Here is a 27,170-nt window from a genome sequence, read left to right as displayed (position 1 = left end):
TTTAATTATTAATAAAGATAATAATAATGTTTTTTTCTTCATTTTTATAATTAAAAAATCTGCTTCATATCACGATTGGCTGTTTCGGCGTCGCCCTAGTAGTGATCTGGAAATCAATAGCACCCATTTCACTCGGCTGGACTTCAACCTTCCATCTCTTTTCCATTTTATTTTTCTGTCTTGATGAAATTGGGTAGGTGGTGATGGTGACACCCTTCATTGGGATTTACGTGTGCTTGTCGTATTACTTGTATTTATAAACACCTGATCAAACCCGTGGCAAGGTCATGGCAAGGCCGCCGGCAGTCAGGAAAGGCATCCAGTTTCAAAGGTCTAAATACAAGTCCGATAATGGTGACCCAAAATTAACAACAGTAAAAGTTTTTATACCAAAAAAAGAAAGACACACGTGCTCAGAGCACAACATGCATGAGCAAGTAATCGGTTCAGAATGAAGATGAATAGAATACTTCATGTTCATTAAGTGTCAAGAAACACACAAAAAGCTGAGCCTAATGGAAGTTAATGTCACTATATCTTACGGTAGGTCCAGATTTACTGACTTTATCATTAAAAAAAATGTTCTCACATTCTTCAGAAAACTAACTGGCTCTCGAGGAGTACATAAGAGACAAAATGCTGCATTATTTTTTATTGATATTGCACCAGTGACAAATTACGGCGATCTCCGTAGCGAGACATCAAGAGTTTCTGAAGACGAAGTGTTCAGGCTGCAGGTGTGCAGGTTTGAGATCCAGCTATTTTGCCCTCGATCCATGAAACATAATCTGTGTGGAGGAGAGCAGTATATATATGTATATATATATATATATATATATATATATATATATATATATATATATATATATATATATATATATATATATATATATATATATATATATATATATATATATATATATATATATATATATATATATATATATATATATATATATATATATATATATATATATATATTCAGATTTAAAAAAATGAAGAAGCAACATGATATCCAGTTAGAAATCAAAACATAAAGCTATACGAGATGTCACGAGAGATCTGATAAAGTGTCAACTTACTGCTGACTCTGGTGTAGACGCCGGGGTATCTTTGATCGGCACAGCCGTATCCCCAGGACACAACGCCGATCTGTTGCATGGAGCCTGAGCCAGTCACCATGGGGCCACCAGAGTCACCCTGAGATTAAAACCGTTTCTTATACATCAATGTACATTGGATGATTCAGAGCGGGGGCTCCTTACTTGTCTGTAGGTGTAATAGCCTAATAAAAATAGGTATTTTACACAAAAATGTTGGACTACTTACGAAATGAAATGACATGGGTAATATTTTCAGCAAAACGATTGTTTTTCTTTTTCTGAAAGGGTCAACGATGCATGTAAAATAATATTTTCAATAATTTTAAGTTTAAATGTCATGACAGCCAGTTTGTGTGACGTGGTGGTTGTGAAAATCTAAATATGAATACACTGACTGTCCATTCATACCTGGCAGGAGTCTTTTCCTCCCTCTGACACTCCGGCGCAGATCATATTTGCGGTGATCTCATCGTCGTCGTAGCCAGTGGCTTTGCATGCTGCGTTGGTCATTGTCGGTACCGTCACTTCGTTGAGCTTGTACGGCTGTGATCCTCCTGTTGGCACAGTCAGTGTCGTAAAGAAATAATAGTCTAAAGCATTCTGTTGGTGGTTAGTTACTTCTGAGGAAAAAAAAATTGCGTGGTGAAGTCTTTTTTTTTAAATAAAAGTTATAATATGAAGCTGGCATCAGTCAATGTTATTGACCGCACCAGTCAAATTGCCCTCGGCACGGAGGTATACATATTATGGCGACAGTAACTCTTTTAGTGCAATATATTGTATGAATTTTTTCTTCCCTGAATATCAGCGCTATAGTCCAGGAGAGAGTGAGGTGAACCTTGCAGTTGGGTATATACAATTTTTTTGCTGTTTCTAGTCCTCCTGGGTGTGCTAATGAAGAATCTGACGGATGCCACTTTAGCGCCCGTGGGCATTTTTTTTATTCACAAATTCAAAATGGTGGCCGGACCATATTTATCATATGGTACTATGCACAAGATCAAGAGGATACCTGCTTTAAATACCATGTACAAGCTGTCACTGTTATCATAATAACGTTTGTGAGTTTTATTTAACATCATACACATTCATCATGACAATACATGGACATAGTATGGGAAAAAAGCTACCAAAAAAGGTATAAAATAGCATATAACAGCAACCAAATGTATGACGCCAGCAGTGACTATAGCGTTCATCAGTAAGTTCTCTAGACTAACCATCATCAAAATATTTAAAATAAAGCTCTCTACACTTTACCACAATATGTAAGCTTTAAACATTTACATCCATAGCTAAAAAACAGAGATCAATTAATCCAGATAATCCTCACTGTCTGGTTCAAGAGGATCATCGAACATCTGCTTAACTGTATTTTCATTGTTGCACTTGTCCTCTGCTTGGCAGCTGCAGAATGCGGTGCAAGACATCTATGCACTCTTACAGCTGCACTGCTTACGACTACATGGTGTGTTGCTTGTGCATCCACATGCGATAACTTTCATCAGGTCTGAAGGTGCTGCAGGCCTACACATTGTTACTGGACAGGGGACCCCATCTCTGTTATGCCACCCATAGTCTTCTGCACTCACACCTTGGGGTTGCTGCTCATCAGCAGCTTTCCACAACATTGCCTGAAGGTGAGCTCGCTTCATGTGGTGAGTGAGTGCCTCATCTGTTGGCGGAAGAGAGCGGAGATTGGAGCACTTTTCTCTCTTTGTGGCGAAGAGCATGTGGCGAACTTCAGCCACGGTTGTGCAGATCTTGGCACCATACAAGAGGCAAAACAGACGACGACCAGTCTCCATCAAGATTTCTTCAGAAGTGTTTGGTTGACCCACTGGAGTAAGATCAAGGTTGCCATGTTTCATCATGACATTAATGGCAGATACTTTGCCTTTTCCAAAGGGGTATGAGACTGTGTCACACCCGGTAATCACATGCAAGGGAAAAAGCTGCAAGCTTTTATTTCCAAGCTTCCTAGCTGTAGCAGTTACATCGATAACTGTTCCATCAAATTTCCTCATTGTGACCTCCTGGGAGAGGTGGTGTTTCCAACAAAAGTACACCAACAGCACAAACACATCAGTGTCCTCACTCAGTACTTGAATGTGTTCCCTGCGTTGCTCAGTTGCCAAACGAAGAATGTAGCTGATGATGTTGATATCGGCTTCTTCATGTCCAGATTCTTCATCCTCCTGACCAATCATCTACACATTCACATCATCATCATCATCATGTGGTGAACAAAGAAGGCCAAAGAGTTGCTTTTTGTTGTTGACATTCTTCATGAGCACATTCCTAGCTGGCAGAGGAGTGGTCATTGTCATTTTGATGACTGGGGGCACAGCTCCAGATGTACGTCTCTTTCGTTCATGGGACTAGATGGATGCCTCCTAGCTGGTACCAGTCCAAGATAACATACACTTCATGACTTTCAGATACTGGTTTGCTGAAGTTAGTTGCCAGCTATTCCACTGTTGCATTCTTTGGCCAGGAGTCGTGGTACAGCATTGCATTACCATCAATGATTTCAACTTCGGGCTGAATGGTTGAATGCTTCAATATTGCAAGATGGCTGACAAGAGAGGATTTGTTGCCTTTCCCCATATCACCATATTCATCGAATAGACTGAATGGGATGGGTACCAGTTTATAACTGAGGACATCCTTTAAGTCAAGGCCCCTGTGAGCACTTGTCACGAGCATTCTTGCGTACAACCTTTCTGTGTCATGCACTGTCTTGTCTCCGACTCTGATTCCTTTCTTCACTGTCTCCATAGTGACCACCTCTCTTTTCAGTGGTTCATAGAAACCTCCTGGCAATTTGCCCAGAAACCTGGTAGCCATATTCTGCCCAGTAGCAACAGCATTCTGGCCGTTGACCTTGCTCTCTGAATATTACAACGGCAGACCAAATCGCTTATAAATGAGGGGTACTTATTTGCCCCTATAAAAAATTTGGCCCAAGGGTGCCAGAGTGGCATTCGTCGGATTCTTGTTCAGGACATGTGGAAGAGCAAAAAACAACCAAAAAACCTTGTATTTACCCTAAAGCAAGGTTCAGCTAAAAAATAGAAAAACACCCGTCTCCTGGACTACTATGAAGTTTGGTCACTTGCCTGACTTGAGCGTGCCCCAGCCAGTGATGGTGGCCTGCACAGCCTCGTAAAGATTATCAGGTGTTGCAAGGCAAACCGGGGCGATTTTGTTGTTACTTGGAAAGGTGATGGGCTCAGCTAGCTGCAGTAGCGCAATGTCGTTGTCTAATGCCTGCGAGCTGTAACTGGGATGCCTAATAGCCTGCGGATGGAAAAGAAGATATATCTCTTTCGTTGCAGCAACAGCTTACACTATTTTTTTCTTTGGTACTCGTCATATATTTCAAAATGGGATTTAACGCCAATGCCTAAGACAATATATTAGTTATTTTTGGATATAATATAATATATTCAATATTTCTTCTGTGACACAGTTTGTCTAAGGAGGATCTCACAGATTTGTAAAGGTCGCTACATTGAAATTGAGTCACATATGTTGTCAAACTGATAGGTTATTGAGACCCTTATATAGATTGGTCTTGATATTTGCTATTGTAAGGAAGACGAAGCGCAACCTGGGAGAGGCTCTTCCTTTCCGTGGCCGACGTATCAGATGATGTAGACCAGTCGTGTTCTCCGATAACTATATCTGTATCTGAGACGGTGTTGCTGCAATGTAATGATGCAAATTAATGCGGGAGAATATGGGGGAAGACTACATTTAGAGCACTGCGACAAGAGATTCTTAGTGCCCGCAGCATTAAAATCTGATACTAGGAATGGGATCTACAGAGTAACATTCAGCGAGGCACAACAAAGAGGATGTTTCCGCAGTCATGAGAAGGTGAAGAGTACTTTAAACTTTATGAAAATATATATTTGCATTGCACTTAAGTTCTTAATTTTTGCAATTAATTGTTTTTAATAATCGGCTTTTTTAGTATGTATCTAGTTAGTTACCGATCAACACAGTGTGCGGCGGTAAGAATCCATTGGTTAGAGATGATGGAGCCTCCGCAGTAGGGCCTGTTACCACTCTTTGAGACGAGCGCCACCTGCCACGGATACTCGTGAAGGGTTGTTTCCTCGCCGCCCACGATCCGAGAAGCAGTGTTGCGCACGCCACAGTCTGCGGTAGTTTACAATACTGCTGTAGTTGGTATAATGTAGCCAAAAAATATTAGCATCATTTATATAAATAAAATAAAACAGAATTTATAGTAAAGCCCCAGAACGTGGAGTGTCGCGTCTGAGTTTTGATGTTCCATAGTGAAGACGGCAGAGGTCTGAGAAAAGTGACACAATTATAATAAAGTCGTTATCGATTCAGTTTGGCAGAGCTTACTGGTTACTTTCTTCCCCTGACTCATACTGCTGCCCGACACTGTCAGGAGTCTTTTGTTGGCAACGTACCACAACAGTGGAAAATAAGACATGAGGCATTGTTGACTTTCGATAGTATATTTTGCATATATATTGTTCTTCAAGGTACACCTGTTTTTAGGTCCTTAACACCACAATGAGAAGCGTATCCGCCTCGATACCTATTCTATTACCAACGTTCTAGTACACAGTCTTTTAAGTGGGCCATAGCGCGAACTTCGACCCAAGTCTGATTTTCCTGAGGTGCCCGAGTGCGCGTCGAGTTTCCCTGATGCATCCCTATTGGGCGAGTCTGCCGTCAGTTACTGGTGCAAAGCAAACCTACGAAATCCCCGCATCTCGATGGTGGAAGACACCCTTGCCCCTCTCATTGTTTTAGGGATAGCCATAGAGCTGCAGAAGCCGTGGCTTCCCGAAGAACCAGGAAAAGGATTACTCATCGAAGGGCTCTGCTAGTTGACTCCATGAACGTGCTGATGTTAGACTCAAAATGTTTGTGAATACTGAGTTCCTTGCAACTCAATTAAACAGTGGGAGGCATACGCCGGAAGACGCGTCGCCCCGCCCACTTTACTACGCCAAGTCCGGGGGCTCCTCCGGGCAAGTCTCTATCCATGACCTTTTTGTTTCCTACTTACCTAATGATAGGATGTGTTAACCTGCACACAAGACACGGACTCTGTGGTGGTCTTCTCGGCCACCTCCACTCAGGATTGTTCCTTACAGAAATAACCCGATGAGCAGAGTCGACTTCTGGGTGGCGTGCCACATGTCCGTATAGCCAGGGATGGCGTTGACGGATTATGCGAGTGATATATGCCGAATTGGTGTTGTGAAATAGTCGATGGTTTAACACAAAGGCATTCCAGCGATATCCCATGATTCCGCGTAGACAATTATCACCGAAGGCAGCAATCCAGCTCCCCGGGACGTGATGTCATCGGGTACCTACTGTAGACTGGTGTCATGCAGGTAATGAACTGTTGCTAACTGTGGTATTGCCTTAATGTTTTAATTTTCATTTGCATTTTTGTCATTCTATTCACTTTTCTGATTATAAATGAGATATCATGTTCTGAGCCGCATGAATTCTGAACTTGTGGTGCCATCAATCAGTCACTCAATATCAATGTCCACGAACAGACAGTGTCCGTCCAAGTGGCCCATCAAGAGAGCCTACCTGCGCTACGGGCAGACGCTTGTTCTCGTGCTATCAAAGATAGAGAGGCAGCTCACAAAAAGTACAAGAGCCCTCACACTCCTGCTAATCATGATCTTTACATTTCCGCCAGGAGTCGTGCCAAATCTGTTCTTCGACTCACCAGAAATACTTTCATCAATTAAAAATGCCACAACATTGCTTCTTCTAATTCCTCAAGAGACTTCTGGCACCTAGCCAAAAATATCTCCTCCAACTTCACTTCATCTTCCCCTCCTCTCCTTTATCCTGACGTGTGTGTGTATGTGTGTGTGTGTGTGTGTGTGTGTGTGTGTGTGTGTTCATATAAATGAAATAGCTTGATGCACATTAATTTAATGATAACGGTAAGATAGTTTAGACAATGAGTGAAAGGTTAGGCTCCACCTGACGTGTGGTATCACATCCTTAATGTAGATTCATGGACTACTTACTGCAGTCGTCTGAAGGCGGTTCGTTGGTAGAATTGCTTTCGGTTGGTCCTTCTGAGCTAGCTGCTAAAAAATGAAACATAATGTAATAGTAAAACAAACACTTCAAATGTAGTTAAAAAATTAAACATAATGTAATAGTAAAACAAACACTTCAAATATACTTAAAAAATGAAACATAATGTAATAGTAAAACAAACACTTCAAATATACTTAAAAAATGAAACATAATGTAATAGTAACACAAACACTTCACATATATTTAAAAAAAAAAAAAATGTAATAGTAACACAAACACTTCATATATACTTCTGTCTGTGTTCATTGTAAAATTGGTGTTTTTTGTATATAATTATGAAGTGGCCTCATAAGGCCTCTCACTTTAGTGCAGATGCATGCACTTACTAGATTCACTGGAACCTGCTTCGGTGGTGCTTCCGGTTGTCACATCAGCTGTTCAAATGAGTAGGTGAAATAGTATTGTTGAAAGGAAAACACATAAGTAGTTGAAAATATCCACACAGCCTGATATGTAGCCAAAAGATAAAACAACTGATTTAAGTATGATCAGAATTTTAGCAACATGTACTACACTCATGTGCGCAGTAATATGGAGGAGTTATCACACCTAAGCTTGTAGGTCGGCAGTGCTAATTTCCAGCCGAGTGAGAATACTTGTTTTTATTTTTTTTAATGATATTGTCCTATCTTTATTGGTGAGGCCGCAACATAATCTTCCCAACGCGGACATTGATACACTTTTAAGAAGAAGAAGTGTTTCCTATCGCGTTCCGAAAACACGAGTTTAATATATTTCTTTTGTCCGTTAGTGGAGTTGAAACATCGATAATCTCGGCGTCTCCCGATGAAGTGACGGAAATCAAGCGGACGATGCAAAAAGACTAGGATACACGGTACTTACATGAAGCCCATATCTCGCAAGAAAACCCTCTTGCAGTTCCTCTTCTGTTGGTACGGAATCTGATTTGAACGAAGCCTTCCATATCAGTGATCGGTTCGATGTAACCAGTGCCGCAGAACCTGAATAACATGGTTCACATACTTTGAACATCCTCTAGATGTCAGCATATTGAAAAGAAGTATTCATTCTTTTAGTGCTGACATTTATTGAATTGATAATATTCACTGTAATATAACGAACTATAATTATTCTTATATCATGAAGTATAAACTGGTTGCATTCCCTTTTAAAAGATATGTTACAACTGCACAGATGCAATCCTTTTACCTGTAGTTTATTGTGGCGAAGTCTGTAAGATCCATGAAGTCTCTTCTGCAGTCACTGGATGATCTCACATCGAAATCATCACAAGAAAAGGAGATGGTAGAATCATCAGTGGTCTGCAAAACAAAATACTATATGTACTCGTTTGTCTTTAATTATCCTAGACCCACAATATGTCCACTATAACTTTTCCCAACAGCCAATTAATGACTTCAATCACCAAGTCAAAGCAGCCAAATACAGCCTTAGGGAAGCGCGTTCTACAAATTAATATATATATATATATATATATATATATATATATATATATATATATATATATATATATATATATATATATATATATATATATATATATATATATATATATATATATATATATATATATATATATATATATATATATATATATATATATATATATATATATATATATATATATATATATATATATATATATATATATATATATATATATATATATATATATATATATATATATATATATATATATATATATATATATATATATATATATATATATATATATATATATATATATATATATATATATATATATATATATATATATATATATATATATATATATATATATATGGCCAGTTTCCTGCCCTTCTCCCTCCTTCCCACTTGCTTACTTCTCTCAAGCAGTGGCGCCGGCGAGGTCGATAAACTGGTGACTTTCCAGCAGGGCAGTGGTTCCTAAGCATGGGCCATGGGCCCTAATTGTCCATGGAAGAATTTCAAAGGGTCCATTGAGATTCTAATTATTTTTAAATTTATTATTTCTGGAAGTAGTAGGCATGCGGCTCTAATAAAATTTATACTACTGTACAATGTCCTTGAAGCTTGAGGTTTAAATGTTAGAATTTCTCTTCATTAGCTAACACCAAGAGTGTTGTCAAACTCACGGCACACGTGACAAATTTGGCCCTTGGGATGGTCATGAGTGGCCCGTTGCGTGTTAGGGGTCCACATGTTAAAAAGTGAGTGGAAAACGGGAAATGGAACAAGAAAGGTTGGGAACCAATGTTGTACGGGATCAACTGAATCAGAGTTATGATTTTCATTGCTTCAACTGATGGAGGTTAAGATTTCTTAAGGTATGCTTCGGTATGACTAATTGTAATGAAAGGTGTCCATTGTTATGTACCCTTATTGTAAATTTTCATAATTACTTAGTATCCCCCCCTCCATGTCCATTTTCCCACTGACATAACTCTGCGATACACCCAAGTACAAACACAGTGTGCATGGTATGTATGTATGTATGGTTGAATGAATGTTGTGCGTTTTTTTGGATGTAAAATAATATTGAAAAACTAAATAAACATACAAAAAGTTGACAAACAACAAAACATATAAATTAGCCACTGAACTGGCCTAATAGCCACTATCGGCTTATGAAAAAACCCGGCGAAAACAGAGCTGAAGTTTCTGTCGATTTCTCCAGAGACGAGCCGACCACGGGAGACGCCATTGCCTGTGCTTCCTGTATAACGATACCCCACGAGGTCTCAATCCTGGTGCAGGGCAGCCGTTTGGACAGCGTTTGGCCTTCCTTCAACCCCCTCGCTTCACATTCATCGTACGTTAAGCAAATCGGACCCATCTCCCATCACTAGTGACTCATCTACCGGTGATTCTCAGCAGGCGCGAGAGAGGAACGCTTCCCGTGTTCAGTACTCGTGTACGGAGCTGACGACCGGGCGGGATTCATCAAACCATTTACCGGACCTCTGTTTGGTGAGTTTCGCGGTATCTCCGCCCACCCGGTAAATCTGCATTCATCAACCACTTACCGCACCCGTGGTAAGGCCAAAAGTTACCGCAGCTCCGAGCACCCGTAACTGAGTTACCGCAGGCGTGGTAAGCATGTAGACACTGCCGCGGCTTATGTTCGGAGGTGATTTTGAGCCTATGTATTTTTTACCTCGTGACGTGCCCTACACCATCAGAAGCAGAAAAGCATGCAGATTTAGGATCTGGGCTTATAGAAGCGATGTGACGAAAACCAGCTGAGTACGAAGGAGTTGAAGATAAATAAATGCAAGAAAATGCGTACTCCCTATTCATTTAACTTTGAATTTCGTATGTGTATATACACATTATTGTTGCAATTTTATGCTAGTGTGATGTAGAATTTTCTCAGAAGATGATGGTGGTCTCCATTTTTCTCTAAAATGAATGTTGGGGTCAGGAAACGGGGAGGGAGTGAGGTGTGTGAAGTCGTCTGTTTGGGATGAACTGGGCAGACCCGTGCACGGCCTCAGGCCGGCTTCACTTGCAGGCCACACTCTATAGTGTGTAAGTCTGTGGAACTGTCCACCCACATGACTTCCCTACTTGTTAAAACACTGCAGAGGGAATATAATGTTCTGTCTGTGACAGTCACCTCCCGTCTCAAGTCTCCAATATTCTTGCTGTGGAGTTTAATGTAAAATATTGTTCTGACCTCCTCCACACTACTCACGAAGCCACTCGAGCGATCACGCCATTCACCTCAGCAGCCACAGCTTCCCACGCCCACACCCATTGCTTGACTGCACCAGTGAGGCTTGATGGCAATGGCCCCCTAGCCAATTTTGGTTGCGAGGGGTGAGTATTGGCAAACATTAGAATAATACCCAATCTTGTGATAGCGAGGCACGCAGCTGGCGTTAGCGACGGAAAACTATGAAGGTAACATACAAAAATGTTCAGAATATAGCTAGGCTACATAAGCGAGTATATTTTTATTTCAAGAATAAATATACAAGTAACGTGCATTCATTCGTAAAAAAAACGCATTTAAACTGAGGGATCCCCACGCTAATTATTTGTTTTAAGGCAGTATTTACGCCTGTACAATACACATGTCTTGATTTTGAAGTCTGTGTATTAGTAAACAAACGACACGTGAAAGCTGAAATACAGCATCAAAGGTCGCACGTGATTGGCTATCCAGCCCAACCAATCGTTGCTAGGGTTGCTACCGTTGATGAATCCCGTGTTTGAAAGATGCCGCAGCTCTGGTAGCGCTCCGGTAAATCTGAGAGATACCGGAGGCGTGGCTGGTAAGATTGATGAATCCAGGCCATGCCCAGCGGATGCACTGCCCGTCCTAACTAGTTATTCCAATGAGTGGGTCAGTGTCTACGCCACTACAGAGGACCAGAAAATTTACTCGCCAAAGTACGATAACAAGTCCCTACTTTTCCTTGAGCTATCAACAGCTAAGAATTGCGTTAGTTACCAGTTTCACAATTTTATGATTCAAGAAGGTTTTGCTGGTTAGATAGGATTGTTGTTGCGATATACTTGTACTTCCAACGTAGTTGTGTTTCACATAACTCCTTAAGCTACGGTTACACTAGTCAACGAAACGCTTGGAGTCCAACCTTAACCAGCTGTCCATCCAATTCTATCTTTGGACGAGTTGTTAGACGAGTCCAACCTTGCCGTTGGAGATGTTTAGGTTTCTGCCTTTCCAACGGCGTTGAGACGAAAAGAAGAATAAGAAGAGGAACAACAACAACAACACATGTGCCACGCTGTGAGCTGCTTTCCCGGAAGAAAGAAGCCAATTGCCATCACGGCGAGAACAGTTGAAGTTATTGCGCGTAGGGAGAAAAAATGTTTACACCGCAACGGTAGTCAAACGAATATCTGCTTATTGCCACTATATACATTCTATAAAATTTTATTCCTTTTTTAAGATATTTTTATACTAATAAATGCTTCATCTCTTATGACTGGATAAACTGTATACTTTCTTTTCAAATAAGTCATAAATATGAATACTGTATAACATACATCTTCAGTTTTCTTCCCTTGGATGAGATCCAAGGGAAGGAGTACAATACTACTGGGCGAGGGATCTTTCCTCCAACCCTACGCTTGGATTCCAAACGAAATCCTCCAACCTTGGACGAAATTCAAGCGAATCGTTGGAATCCAACCATTTCGTTGACTAGTGTAACCGTAGCTTTAGACTAAAGACAGATCCTCTCTTTCCACACCACACTGAATTCACACAACATACACACCTTTTCCCAAAAATTTAAATTTAAAATGGCGCACCTTCACCCTGCCTCGGAGTCCCCGCCCGGGGGGGAGGACCAGAAATTCACCCAGGGAGGACTCCCCTTTTGGCTGCCGACTTGAGAGGTGTCTTGATAACTCCTCGAACCTCTTTCTTATCAATTTCTGCAACATTCACTGTCTTCGTTCTAATTTTCATTCTGTGGAACACTATCTCTTCTTCCTCACCGAAACACAGGTTTCTGAGGCTACAGACAGCAATCTCTACTCTGTTCCCTCCTACTATCTCTCTCTCTACTAAATTTCAATCCAAAGCTGGATGTTGCGCCTACGTGCGCAACGACATCACTAGCTCTCGTCCCCACGACCTTTACTCTTCAGAATTTTCCACCATCTGGCTAAGACTTTATTGTCATTATCTTTCTAAATACATCTCTGCCGTTTATCTCTCACCTAACTCTACTATGTAAAATTCTTTGACTACTTGAACTATATAGTGGAGCACATCTTGACCCACTCTCCCTTCGCCGAAATCTCCATCTTGAGAGATTTCAATGTTCACCACCAGCTTTGGCTTTCATTCTCTCTAACCGGCCAGCCTGGTGAACAGGCCTACAACTTTGCTCTCCTCAACGATGTAGAGCACTTGGTTCAGCACCCTACACGTATTCCCGACCGTCTAGGAGACCGGCCCAACATACTAGACCTCTTCCTTACCTCTAACCCTTCTGCTTACTCTCGCAAACTTTTCTCTCCGTTGGGCTCCTCCGATCACAACCTCATTTCTGTATCCTGTCCTATCTCTCCTGTTCACCCTCTGGACCCACCGAAGAGGCGATGCTTCTGGCATTTTGCTGCAGCTCGGTGGGACGACCTGAGGATGTACTTTTCCGATTTCCCGTGGAATGATTACTGCTTCCAGGAGAGAGACCCCTCCGTGTGTGCCCAGCCCCTCACAGAGGTGATTGTCTCTGGAATGGAGGCACACATTCCACGTATTTTCTCTACTCCTCATGCTAAAAAGCCTTGGTTTAATCATGCTTGTTCTCGTGCTATTAAAGATAGAGAGGCAGCTTCTCTCCTTAACCCTGACGGCAGCACCGCCGTCTCATCTATCTCTAAGGCTGAACTCTTTTCTTAAACTTTCTGTAAAAACTCCACTCTGGACGATTCTGGGCATATTCCTTCTACTCATGCCCCCTCTGACTCCTTTATGCCTGTTATTAAGATTCTTAAGAACGATGTTTTCTATGCCCTCTCTGGCTTCAGCTCTCAGAAGGCTTATGGACCTGATGGAGTGCCTTCTATTGTTCTTAAAAACTGTGCCTCCGTGCTGACACCCTGCCTGGTCAAACTCTTTCGCCTCTGCCTATTAACATCTTCCTTTCCTTTCTGCTGGAAGTACTCCTTCATACAGCCTGTGCCTATGGCCCCGTTCACACTGTGCCGACTCGGGGCCACGACAACCCACAACTCTAGGGTACACGAGGTCTTGGGTGTTGATGTGAAAGGGTCGGGCATGTCTTGAAAGAAGTCTTGAGACTGTTGCCGAATGCTGCGCCGACGTCGTGATGGGAGTCTGGAGTCGTGAGGGATAGCGCAGAAAAGTATTCCATGCTAAACTTTCACAAGAGTCGGCAAGAGTCTGGACCAACCGTCACTTCCTGTTCAGGTCTGAGGGAGGTCTGAGACAGTCGTCAAGACTGTCATCAACAGTCTTGTCTTGTCTTGAGACAGTCGTGACGACTGTCGGGGCAATTTTTCAAATTTTTACCGTATCCTGTCGGCACAGTCGTCTGTGCCGACTACTTAAGATAATGAGGTTCTGTCGTGACGACAGTCTTCGCCTAATAAAGGACGTTCGTGACGACTGTCGGCTCAGAAATATTGGCTAACACTGCCGCCATCAAGAATTTTTTATTTTGCAATCACAAGCACAATAACAACTTCTGGGCATGGTTACGTTTCGCTAGCACAAACTTGGGAGCCGCACAGTACGCACGCACTCCTTTTGCCTCGATCTCTCTTGTGTTGAATGACACAACTAGGGTTGCCACACTGAGGTCAGAAAAATGTGGAACATCTCACTCTCCAATACGGAATAGATCCATATTTAAAGGAACGGGTGGCAATCCTAAACTTTCTCGAGCATGCAATGAGTGACAGCCGCAGCACGCTGCTGGTGGAGGCAAGAGGGAGGGGGTAGGGACGTTACGTCGCGTATTTTACACGTATTTTAGGACGAACCTTTGGCAAATTTTACGGGCTGGTTTTGTGATTAACCGAAAAATGCGCTCACTACAATTTTAAGATACTGAATTTTATCTGCTTGACCATTCAGATAACAAAATACCGTACGGAACAACTGCCGTTCCGTATTGGTTCAAAACAGAACGATACATTTCATTCTCGAATACAGAGCGATTCCGTATTTTAAGGAACGGGAAGGCTGCCGCCAAGACAGTCGCCAAGACAGTCGCGAAGAGCATCAGGAAGACCGTGGGCCAACTCCTTGGCAACTGTCTGCCAGCTAGTCGGCCAACCAGTTGACAGAGAATCTGGAAGACTGTCGTCAAGACCGTATGCGACTGTCGGCCAATCGGTCGGCAGATTCGTGGTTGTCGTAGACATGGTGCCTTTTGAAAAATTGACCGTTGAGACTCGTCTTGAGACTACTTAGCATCATGTCGCAGACATTCTGACAACTAGTTGCCCGAATGTCCCAGACAGTCGGCAATCTTGGTAGCCGACACCAAGACGCCGAAAAAATCTTGGAGCGTGGGAGCCGACTTGTCAAATGCAGAAGTCGCTGGGTTGTCGTGGCCCGGAGTCGGCACATTGTGAACGGGGCTTAAGAAGGGTGACCGCTCCAATCCTTCAAACTACCGCCCTATAGCTTTACTTTCCTGTCTATCTAAAGCTTTTGAATCAATCCTTAATCGAAAGAAGAAGCACCTTTCCACTTGTGACCTTCTATCTGATCGCCAGTATGGATTCCGCAAGGGGCGCTCTACTGGCGATCTTCTTGCTCTCTTAACTGACTCCTGGTCATCCTCTCTTAGCCGTTTCGGTAAAACTTTATCAGTTGCGTTAGACATATTGAAAGCTTTCGATAGAGTCTTGCACAAGTCTGCTTTCTAAACTGCCCTCTTTCGGATTCTATCCTTCTCTCTGTTCCTTTATCTCCAGTTTCCTTTCGGCCGTTCTATCACCGCTGTGGTAGACGGTCACTGTTCTTCCCCTAAACCTATCAACAGTGGTGTTCCACAGGGCTCTGTCCTATCACCCACTCTCTTCCTGTTATTCATCAATGATCTTCTTTCTATAACAAACTGTCTTATCCACTCATACACTGATGACTCCACCCTGAATTATTCAACTTCTTTCAACAGAAGACCTTCTCAACATGAATTACAAGACTCCAGACTAGAGGCTGCAGAACGCTTAACCTCAGACCTTGCTATAATTTCTGATTGGGGTAAAAGGAACCTTGTGTCCTTCAATGCCTCAACAACCCAATTTCTCCACATATCAACTCGACACAATCTTCCAAACACCTATCCCCTATTCTTCGATAACACTCAGCTGTCACCTTCTTCAACACTAAATATAGTTGGTCTATCCTTTGCTCAAAATCTCAACTGGAAATTTCACATCTCCTCTCTCACTAGATCAGCTTCCTCGAGGTTGGGTGTTCTGTATCGTCTCTGCCAGTTCTTCTCCCCCGCACCGATGCTTTCCATTTATACGGGCCTTGTCCGCCCTCGTATGGAGTATGCATCGCACGTGTGGGGTGGCTCCACTCACAGAACTCTTCTGGACAGAGTGAAGTCTAAGGCTCTTCGTCTCATCAGCTCTCCTCCTCTTACTGATAGTCTTCTACCTCTTAAATTCCGCCGCCATGTTGCCTCTCTTTTTATCATCTATCGATATTTTCATGCTGACTGCTCTTCTGAACTTGCTAACTGCATGCCTCCCCCCCTCCCGCGGCTCCGCTGCACTCAACTGTTCACTCTAGCCCATCCCTATACTGTCCAAACCCCTTATGCATGAGTTAACCAGCATCTTCACTCTTTCCCTTCTTTACACTGGAACTCTGGAACTGCCTTCCTTCGTTTCTACTTCCTCCTGCCTATGACTCGACCTCTTTCAAGAAGAGTGTATCAAGACGCCTCTCCATCCGAAATTGACCTCTCTTTTGGCTACTCTTATCTATTTTTTGTTGTGGGAGTGGCAAGTAGCGGGCTTATATATATATATATATATATATATATATATATATATATATATATATATATATATATATATATATATATATATATATATATATATATATATATATATATATATATATATATATATATATATATATATATATATATATATATATATATATATATATATATATATATATATATATATATATATATATATATATATATATATATATATTTGTTATTGAGAGCCGGCTCTTTTATTGCAAAAAATTAAAGATTGTCTGGTTGAGCCGAATAACAAATCAGCCCAGCGCGTCTGCTACTTGGGACGTCATACCTCCACACTAAGCATCGGACGATTTGATAAGCCTTCCTTAGAGTACGAATGTAGTGTTAGTCGTGTAGTCTAGTCGGTGGTGAAAAAAATAATATTCAGATATAACTGAATAAAGATGTTACTACTAAGAAAGATTATGGTTTTGCTTGATTTCCCACAGAATAAAAACATTTTTATAGCGAGTACAGAAAAGATGAACAGCTGAAATAAAGTTGTTGCTTGTATGCGCATGGACGTGAACGCATATAAAAGCAACTTTCTGATTTGCGCTAGACATATCGAAAGCCTTCGATAGAGTCTGCCACAAGTCTTTGCTTTCTAAACTGCCCTCTTTCGGATTCTATCCCTTTCTCTGTTCCTTTATATCCAGTTTCCTTCCCGGCCGTTCTATCTCTGCGGTGGTAGACAGTCACTGTTCTTCCACTAAACCTATCAACAGTGGTGCTCCACCGGGCTCTGTCCTGTCACCCACTCTCTTCTTGTTACTCATCAATGATCTTCTTTCCATAACAAACTGTCCTTTCCACTCATACGCCGACGACTCCACTCTGCATTATTCAACTTCTTTCAATAGAAGGCCATCCCAACAGGAAGTACACGACTCCAGACTGAAGGCTACAGAACGCTTAACCTCAGACCTTGCTATCATTTCCGATTGGGGTAGAAGGAACCTAGTGTCCTTCAATCTGCCAAACACCTATCCCCTATTCTTCAACAACACTCAGCTGTCACCTTCTTCAACAATAAATATCCTCGGTCTATCCTTATCTCAAAATCTCAACTGGAAACTTCACATCTCCTCTCCCGCTAAATCAGCTTCCTCGAGGTTGGGCTTTCTGTACCGTCTCCGCCAGTTCTTCTCCCCCGCACAGTTGCTATCCATATACAGGGGCCTTGTCCGCCCTCGTATGGAGTATGCTCACTCACACAGCTCCTCTGGACAGAGTGAAGTCTAAGGCTCTTCGTCTCATCAGCTCTCCTCCTCCTACTGATAGTCTTCTTCCTCTTAAATTCCGTCGCGATGTTGCCTCTCTTTCTATCTTCTATCGCTATTTTCACGCTGACTGCTCTTCTGAACTTGCTAACTGCATGCCTCCCCCCCCTCCCGCGGCCCCGCTGCACACGACTTTCTACTCATGTTCATCCCTATACTGTCCAAACCCCTTATGCAAGAGTTAACCAGCATCTTCATTCTTTCATCCCTCACGTTGGTAAACTCTGGAACAATCTTCTTTCATCTATATTTCCTCCTGCCTACGACTTGAAGTCTTTCAAGAGGAGGGTATCAGGACACCTCTCCTCTCGAAATTGACCTTTCTTTCGGCCATCTCTTTTGACCCTTTTTTTTTAGGAGCAGCGAGTGCCCTTGAGCTGTCTTCTTTGTAGTAAAAAAAAAATTACGAGTTGCTTCATTATGCTTGGTGATTATTATGAACAAAGAAGGAACGTACCATGAATACATAACAAATTAACAAATCAGTTCCAACTCTGTTTTTAGCAGCAACACAAACAATATACTAAACAACAGCACCCACTACAACTTGGAGCCCTTTTAAGAAGACTAGCGCACACATATGACAGACCACTATCTTAATGAGGAAGGCTAAAGATAGAACATTCATTATGATGCAATAGTTGATATTGTTTGCAATGTTGTTATGTTACTGAAAGTAAATCATGACATATGTTTTTTAGGATGAGAGGAATTAATAACCTCCTAACAGGAACGGTTCAGGCAATATGCAGCCTCTTCAAAAACGAAACTTACCTCGAAAGTCCAGTAGCAGTTGTGACTGTTGGGATAATTGTCTGGGTAGTTTTCTGACTGAATAACTGCATAACCTCCTGCAGACATCGTGTAATCACTGCATTCGAGAGCCGACTGCCTGGTATCTGTGGAAAGTGCACCGTATGCAGTTGTCACAAAAGTGATTCCTCAAACTAATAAAGTATTTATTATATATCATGATAAATCTGCATGGAAGATTCCAGTAACAGCATGGCAAGACATGGCTGAGGGTAACAACAACAGGTTCACATATGTGACTAGACAAAATGATCTGAAAAAAAGTTATTTGCATTGATTGGGAGTAGGCAGGCAGACACCTTCCGAAACTCTGTGATGTATATACAGAAGGCGAGGGTGTTCCTTAAGCCTAGCAAAGGCCTCTCGTCTTCACTTTCAGTATCTCTGTTGTTTCAGTGAACAGCTATAATTCAGAATGCTCTCTAATGACAAGGATTTTCCATCCTTTGGGTAAGACTTAATTATTTTTTTTTTTTTTTACAACAAAGGAGACGGCTCAAGGGCAACAAAAAGAGTGTAGAAAAAAGCCCGCTACTCACCGCTCCCACAACAGAAAAAAGTAAAGAGTGACCAAAAGAGAGGTCAATTTCGGGTGGAGAGGTGTCTTGATACACTCTTCTTGAAGGAGGTCAAGTCATAGGTAGGAGGAAATGCAGACGAAGGAAGGCTGTTTCAGAGTTTATCTGTGTAAGGGATGAAAGAGTGAAGATGCTAGTTAACTCTCGCATAAGGGATTTGGACAGTATAGGGATGAGCTAGAGTAGAAAGTCGAGTGCAGAGGGGCCGCGGGAGGGGGGGAGTCATGCAATTAGCAAGTTCAGAAAAGCAGTCAGCATGAAAATATCGATAGAAGATAGAGAGGCAACATGGCGTTGGAATTTAAGAAATTTGAGACTGTCAGAATGAGGAGGGGAGTTGATGAGACGAAGAGCCTTTGACTCTACTTTGTCCAAGAGAGCTGTGTGAGTGGAGCCCCCCACTCATGTGACGCATACTCCATACCGGGGCGGACATGGCCCCTGTATATGGATAGCATCTGTGCGGGGGAGAAAAAAATTGGCGGAGACGATATAGAACGCCCAACCTCGAGGAAGCTAATTTAGTGAGAGAAGAGATATGGAGTTTTCAGTTCAGATTTTGAGTTAAGGATATACCGAGGATGTTTAGTGTAGGAGAAGGTGCCTTGATATGTTTTTGGAAGAATATGTCGAATTGATAGGTGAAGAAATTGAGTTTTTGAGTCGTTGAAGGACACCAGGCTCTTCTTGCCCCAATCGGAAATTATAGTAAGGTCTGAGGTTAAGCGTTCTGCAGTCTCCAGCCTGGAATCGTCTAGTTCATATTGAGTTGGCCTTCTATCAAGAGAAGATGAGTGATGCATGGTAGAGTCATCGGCGTAAGAATGGATAGGACAGTTCGTTTTGGAAAGATCATCAGTGAACAGCAGAAAGAGATGGGAGATAGAACAGAGCCCTGAGGAAAACCACTGTTGATAGGTTTATGGGAAAAACAATGACCGTCTACTACAGCAGTGATAGATCGGTCAGGGAGGAAACTGAAGATAAAGGTACAGAGAAAAGGAGGCCAGTCATCAAGTCAATAAACCTTGCAGGAATTTTACTAATCAAAAAAGTGTCCCATAGTGCCTCACGATGCACTTAATCAAAAGCCTTCTTGAGATCGACATAGGCTGCGCGTAGCCCCTGTCGGTATTCATCCAGGTGTTGCGCTAGGACTCGAAATGCCAAATTCCGGTCAAATGTTGACCTAACGGTCGTGAACCTCGAATGCTCATGAAACTTTAGCTGATAAACTCAAATTTGCATCAGCTGTAAAAGAATGAAGACTTTTCCGGCACACTGAGCAGTGTAATACCACGGTTGTTTTTGCCGTCCGGTCGGACCTGTTTTCTTTACTAGTCAAGAGGAATGGCACCGGACTGCCACACGGCAGACAACATAGCATGCAACTCATGGCTCATGGTTTCACCTCCTGCTTTAAAGCATCTCAGAGCATCTCATGCCAGAGCAATAGAAACAAAGAGATAATTCGGAACCATCTCTCTCTGTGAATTAAAGTCGACCAAGGCAATGAGTGTGTCACATGAGGGACACTGGTCAGCTACGGAGTCGAACTTGGCAAAGGAAATCTCTTTCTCCTTAAGTTCACATATCTTGACATGGACGTAACCTGTAATAGGCGATATAAAGCTCAAAGCGTGATTCAACCTCTCCAGCATCATCATACGCTCATCAGCTGGAGTTACTCCAGCAACAGAGGACTGCAGTCTGCTAAAAAAATTCAATAGGTTTTCCGTTAAGACGGGCATCATCGGTCTGCCCTGACCATTACTGTAGTCGGTTCACCAGAGTCTGTGGTGTGCATTATCGTGTGCTGGCAGCCTGCTGTCGAGAAGTGTGTCCAGTTGCATGTATAATATATCATAGCCTACGTATAGGATACAGTCGTCTTTATCAATAATATGCACGCAGGATTAACAAACACCGTCAGTTGTAGTCGATATTGAGTCGCAAACACCTGTTTCGTTGATTTACAAGATCCCTGATTATATTTATTAAACAGCCTTGGCGCTGTCCGCCACCGAGAAAATAAGCAGGATTTATATCAACAAAACAGATGTGTAGGTCATTACAAATAATTTTGAACTCAAAATCAACTATAATTGACCGTATTTGTCATTGTTGCTAGCATATATTATCCACGCAATCGGACGCGCCGTGGGACAACAGGTTGCCAGCGGACGATGATGCACACCTCAGACTTGAGTGAACCGGCTGTAGTGATAATCCGCATAACTGATCTCTGCAACGACAGGTCTCCTCGTCTCAGAGAGCCGCACTGTGTCGATTCTCAGCTTCCTGAATTTATCTGAAAGAAGGGGTAGTCGCGGATCCTCCGATAGCTCAGGATGTTTCAGGCACCCACATGGAGAGTGTGCCGGAGTCTCGCACGACGAGCTCGTCTCCTCTGCACCACCCTGGCGGCCCTATAGAAGAGGGGGTGGGTGTTGTTGGCGGGTAAGGGGGCTGACCTACCGATTCCTTCCTGCATCACTGTGCCTGTCATTTAATGCATTAAGAATGATGCTATCTCTGCCTTATTGCCGGATTCCATTGAGGGATTACACGGACCCGATGGAGTGTTTCCCATTATAGAAACGTTGCTTCAGTGCTGACACCGTCTGATCAAACTCTTCCGTCTCGTCCTTTCATTGGCTATCGCTGGTTCCTGCTGAAAGTGTGCCTAGATACTAAGTAAAAATGCGGCAGAAGTCGGGGCATTATTTTCAAGACAGATAATGTTTTCATTGGTAAAATACGACTACTTTTGTTTTCTTGGGTAACCTTTTCTGCGCAAACCAGTAAAAAAACTATTTGGGGGGGTAATTATATCAGAAATACACCCCACGGCGCCTCTCTCTCTCTCTCTCTCTCTCTCTCTCTCTCTCTCTCTCTCTCTCTCTCTCTCTCCTAGTAGTCACGAATTATTTCTAAACTTAACCAACCCAGAGTTCTATAAGCGTACGCTCGCTTACGGGGAATACAAAAAAGAATTGTCCTTATACACTTAAAGCCTGCCGATTTGCATCGCTAATATGCCATACAAGCACACGAAAGACAAGCTACGGCTTTTGAAATATCTATAATTCATTTAAAAGATTTCTGGCTTTTGCAACTGCAATTAAAGGGTATTTAAATAATTTACTGCGTGGAAATAACGATTTGTGTTCGAAATGATATGAAATAGTAAATATTAATTTAGCAAGGCTATTTCGAATATTAGGCTACCCATATTATTTACACGCGACAATTTATCAAAGTTCCTATGAATAGACACTTGCAGAGCCACATGCCATTTCATGTACCTGCAGTGAGATGAGTCATAGGTATTTAAAAGTCAATAAATCGTTCGAGTGTGACCTGACAATACTGTTTGATACACGCTTGTCTTCCGTGTGCTTTTATGGCATATTATCGATGGAAATCGACATGTTTGCGGTTTATAGCAGAGGGATTGAGTGTTCTTTTTATACACAAACATTCAGATATATCACTGAAAATAAGAAATGCTGATTATACACAGTCACGAACTATCATTGCGTAGGTGACACATCTAGGTTCGCGAGTGGACAGATGGAATGAACGTTATTATGAAACCGACTATATACTCACTCACACTCAATGAGACGAGCTGCGACGCGGGAGGGTGAGATTGACTGCGCTTCCAATTACGTATGTTATTAATCCAGTTTGAAGATATTTTTTATAACATTACCGATGCTCAATAGATTAACCTGACACACTGACGTACAAACACTGAAATATATGTTCCGTGTACTTCACCGAGCATATCGACCAAATATGATATGTGCCTGATTAGTGAAACCGGTGCAACACTTCAAACTGCAGCCCCATTGTTGTGTTCTCTTGTCTTCCTTTTTAAAGCTATTAAGTCATTCCTTAGCGGACAACTTCTTTCGTCTTGACTTACACCAATCAGAAGTAGTGTTCCGTAGCGCTCCTTATGTCCCACTCTGTTTCAACTGTTCATTAATGCTTTTCGATTTCAAAAGAAGCTGAAATACCCCCTCCTACCCCGGACTCTATCCTGCATTGCTCAGTATTGAAGATATCCACCAACAGGAATGTCATGATACACGACTGGATGTTACAGACTGTTTGACGCATCAATTTGGCATCGTTTTCTGATGAAGCAGAAGGGACTTCATGGTCTTCTGTGCCTCAAACACTTAGTTCTTCATGTGACAACATAGCATTCAAATACCCATCACCTACTCTTCGATAACACTCAGCTATCTTCTTCCACATTTCAACTGTAAACTTAATATCTCATCTTTTGATAAAAACAGCCTCCTCCACATGCTGTACATTTACAGTGGTCTTCTCCTCCCTAGTACTGCATGCATATCGTGTGTGGAGGGTTCTATACACAGCCCTTTAAGATAGGCAAGAGCCAAGAAAACTCTTTCGTTTCATCACCTCTTTTCCATTTACTGATAGTCATTTGTCTCTCTTAATTAAATCCCAACGCAGTGTTGCCTCTCAATCAATGTTGCATCGATAATTTCATGCTGACTGCCCCTTTGAACTTTTGAACTCCATGCCTCGATACCTCTCGTCGCCACGCTGCACAAGACCTTAGCTAATCATTACACTGTGAAACTTCTTTCCGCTTGTATATTCTGAAGCAGCCTGTTTGTTTTTGTATTTCCTTCTGCCTATAACCTGAACTCTTGCAAGAAGAGAGGATCAAGGCTCCTCGAGAAATTATTATGACTCTGTTTTGGCGTTCCTAGACTATACACAATCAGCAGCTGTAGGGCTATAGCGGGCTTTTTGCTTTCTTTTCTTTCCCCATAGCTGCCTCCTTTCAAGTAAAAAAAAAAAAAACTGCCACATCAAGACACATTGATGGATGCACTTTCAACTGAATGTTCGAATCAAAACGGCACATCAAGTTGAACTCACCTCCTATATGTTGCACGGAAATTCCGTTCCCCCTCATGTGGCCATCCTTTGGTTGGACGTGACTCCCGTTCCCCCGTATAAGGTGTAGGGAAGATACTGGGAGCTCCCTGCAACAATTACTGTTGTCATCAGAGCCTACATTGCGATTGCTGTGATGTTTGTTTATGAATAAGCCAGTCAAAAGTCAATGGTACGTGATTCGCTCATAAACTCTAAGACTTACCTGTGGAGCGGGAGATCCCGGGCATAGCAGCCTCCCCACATAAACTGCAAGGATGCAAGGGTGTATTAATACACAGTAGATTTCTATTCATATGTAGACCTGACTCAACAAGGGTATGATGATAAACACACTTATGATTGCAGCAAACGTTACATAGATGACGCGAGTAATATCTTTCATTCATGTGAGTGTGTGTGTGTGTGTGTGTGTGTGTGTGTGTGTGTGTGTGTGTGTGTGTATGTGTGTGTGTGTGTGTGTGTGTGTGTGTGTGTGTGTGTGTGTGTGTGTGTGTGTGTGTAATTCACAACGACAGATCACGAGCAGGACTCGTTAGCGCCAGCATGTACCCTCCTGATTAGAGCTAAGCTTATTATAATCGATATCTAGGTACCGCCGGGACCTCCACACACCCCATCCCTCTTGCTCAAAGAGAAATAGTAACCACTCGTCAGCAGAAAAATCACAATCTAAGCGGTGCTCGACTCTACGCCTGCCAAGCGGCGAAGCCAGGCAGCGAAGAGCTTAACCACTGAGCTACCGGAGCGGTATATAGGGTGTGTATTTACCTATTTATAGTAGACAAAGCCTGAGCTCAAGCTCGGATAGTCTTGTCTCCCAATCTATGTTTGTCCAGCTTTCCCTTCATTTTATGGGCAGTGACGGCTTCAACATTGTCTTACTTTAGATCATTCCAAACATTCCATACACTCCTGTATCGAAAACTGTACTTGTTTATGGCTCTCAAACAAGTCCCCTTTCTCAATTTATTGCTCTGTCCTCTGAGTTAATTTCTTCCTGCCATCTCGATGAAATAATTTATTTCCATCACGTCAGTTAAACTTTTATTCCTGTACAACGCTATCAGGTCTCCTCGTTATATATATATATATATATATATATATATATATATATATATATATATATATATATATACATACATACATATATATATATATATATATGTATGTATGTATATATATATATATATATATATATATATATATATATATATATATATATATATATATATATATATATATATATATATATATATATATATATATATATATATATATATATATATATATATATATATATATATATATATATATATATATATATATATATATATATATATATATATATATATATATATGAAAAATGAGTTATTGGAAGCATTGTGAATTATTGCGAACGGAAACTATTAGTTGATGAGTAACCCTAATTAATATTAGAATAAATACATGAAACACATATCGTGAAAAATATGTTGAAGAGGATGTGGCTGGTATGTAATATTTTAGGTAAACATAAATAGCATGAGTGTCACTTTGGAACGCTCCGAGAAGAAAGGACACATTCAGTGTTTCTTGCAAGGCCATATAATTTTATTTTATGATGGTGCCTCACAAATGATCTAGAGAAAACTAAAAAAATTAATAAAGTGGAATGAAGGTAAAAATGTTGGAACACAATCACGATCTAAGATGAAGCAACTAGCACCTAAGAACCAGGAATAGCGAAAGGTTTACGATGAACTAATCGCAGTTAATAAAACAAATTGGAAATTGAATCAGGGAAGAAGCCATAAGTACGAACATTGTTGGCACTTCGATAGGGCACACCTGCATTACTTTGAGTCTGTGGCTGGTAAAACCCAAATACCCCAGAATACAGGGGAAGGATGACATCGAGTATACCGCGGTTTACCTTCCCAGGCTTCCATAGATACAGGTATATCGATTAGTACGAACGGAGGGTTGAAGTAAGTGGTGAGCTTGGTGCTGACTGCCCGTGCAGGAATCTTACCTGCAGATTTTCAGCAGGCGTACTAACCAGTACAGCACAAGGGCACATACATTACTGTTAGTATTGATGCAGAACTACCAAAGTAACTGTGTGACAATTCAGAAGCTGTTGAAGCTAGAGAGAAGTCAATTGCATAGGCGATTTTTTTATATGGACCATGCAGGACATGTGAGAATGTTGAGCAATTCTCCAATTTTTAACAAAGTATCGTAGGGTGATGCTGATTATTTGATGACGTGAAGATGTTATATCAAAATATGACCGTTTCAGAAACAAAATTAAGGCATATAATCTCATCAAGAGGTAACTCACTGTGAAAGAAGCAGCCAGGGACAGCAGGAAACAGCGCATAGTGGCGTTATGCTGCATGTGTCAGATAGCAGAGACGCCTAGTGACTTACTAGTGTCTAACAGGCTGCTACAGTGAACTTATATACTAAATACACAGGTGGTCAAGGCCGTCAGATTCTTTACTCTATTGACATCCGAGATCCACGCCTTCCATACGAATCTTTTGGAATTCAGAAAACATGAATGTAAAGTCTTTTGGAAGCTATGAGAGAACCAACCTTTGAAAGGTGAATGGATATGTTCACTCATACTGAATATATCAAAGGAACACTAAGGTACACAAAGGAATAACAAACAACAGCAGACCTGCTGGTCCATACGAGGCTGTTTGTGACAAGCTACACTAACTATCTAATCAAAGGTGGAAGATGAAGGACAGCAAAGGCGAAAGCTCCCCACCCCCCCTTCCCTCCAGCCAAAGCTGGCAGGAAAGGAAAAAGAACCATACAGCATGGAAAAACTGCATGGAA

The 27,170-nt window shown here is 41.7% G+C and overlaps 1 protein-coding gene across 2 annotated transcripts; it reads right to left on the bottom strand.

Moving 5' to 3' along the window:
• Positions 1-637: 637 nt before the first annotated feature.
• LOC127001103 (ovochymase-2-like) lies at positions 638-26,775 on the bottom strand. 2 transcript variants are annotated; one of them, XM_050865273.1, is made up of 14 exons: positions 26,662-26,775; positions 24,541-24,584; positions 24,318-24,424; positions 18,769-18,893; positions 8,406-8,518; positions 8,079-8,197; positions 7,562-7,609; positions 7,160-7,222; positions 5,105-5,273; positions 4,720-4,813; positions 4,226-4,406; positions 1,512-1,657; positions 1,083-1,200; positions 638-788 (listed from the first exon to the last, which is right to left on the bottom strand). In XM_050865273.1, the coding sequence occupies exons 1-14, from the start codon at positions 26,716-26,718 to the stop codon at positions 727-729; spliced, it is 1,446 nt and encodes a 481-aa protein (XP_050721230.1). In that variant the 5' UTR covers positions 26,719-26,775; the 3' UTR covers positions 638-726. The 2 variants fall into 2 exon arrangements, with proteins under 2 accessions (XP_050721230.1, XP_050721231.1); XM_050865274.1 differs by having other exon boundaries at positions 7,160-7,219.
• Between the last annotated feature and the right edge of the window lie 395 nt (positions 26,776-27,170).

This window comes from Eriocheir sinensis, chromosome 20, assembly GCF_024679095.1.
Source record: "Eriocheir sinensis breed Jianghai 21 chromosome 20, ASM2467909v1, whole genome shotgun sequence".
In the NCBI taxonomy this organism is placed as follows: domain Eukaryota; kingdom Metazoa; phylum Arthropoda; class Malacostraca; order Decapoda; family Varunidae; genus Eriocheir; species Eriocheir sinensis.
Note: the sequence above shows the minus strand (reverse complement) of the source record. Positions and strands in the feature narration are given on the sequence as shown.

Bases quoted from the DNA above. Each gene is read 5' to 3' on its own strand.
- LOC127001103 (XM_050865273.1), bottom strand. From the start codon at position 26,718: ATGCAGCATAACGCCACTATGCGCTGTTTCCTGCTGTCCCTGGCTGCT. The intron at 7,610-8,078 runs GTAAGTACCGTG...TCATTTGAACAG, and splicing joins TTGCGAGATATGGGCTTCAT to CTGATGTGACAACCGGAAGC. The intron at 4,407-4,719 runs GTTGCGCTTCGT...TTCCATCCGCAG, and splicing joins AAAGGAAGAGCCTCTCCCAG to GCTATTAGGCATCCCAGTTA.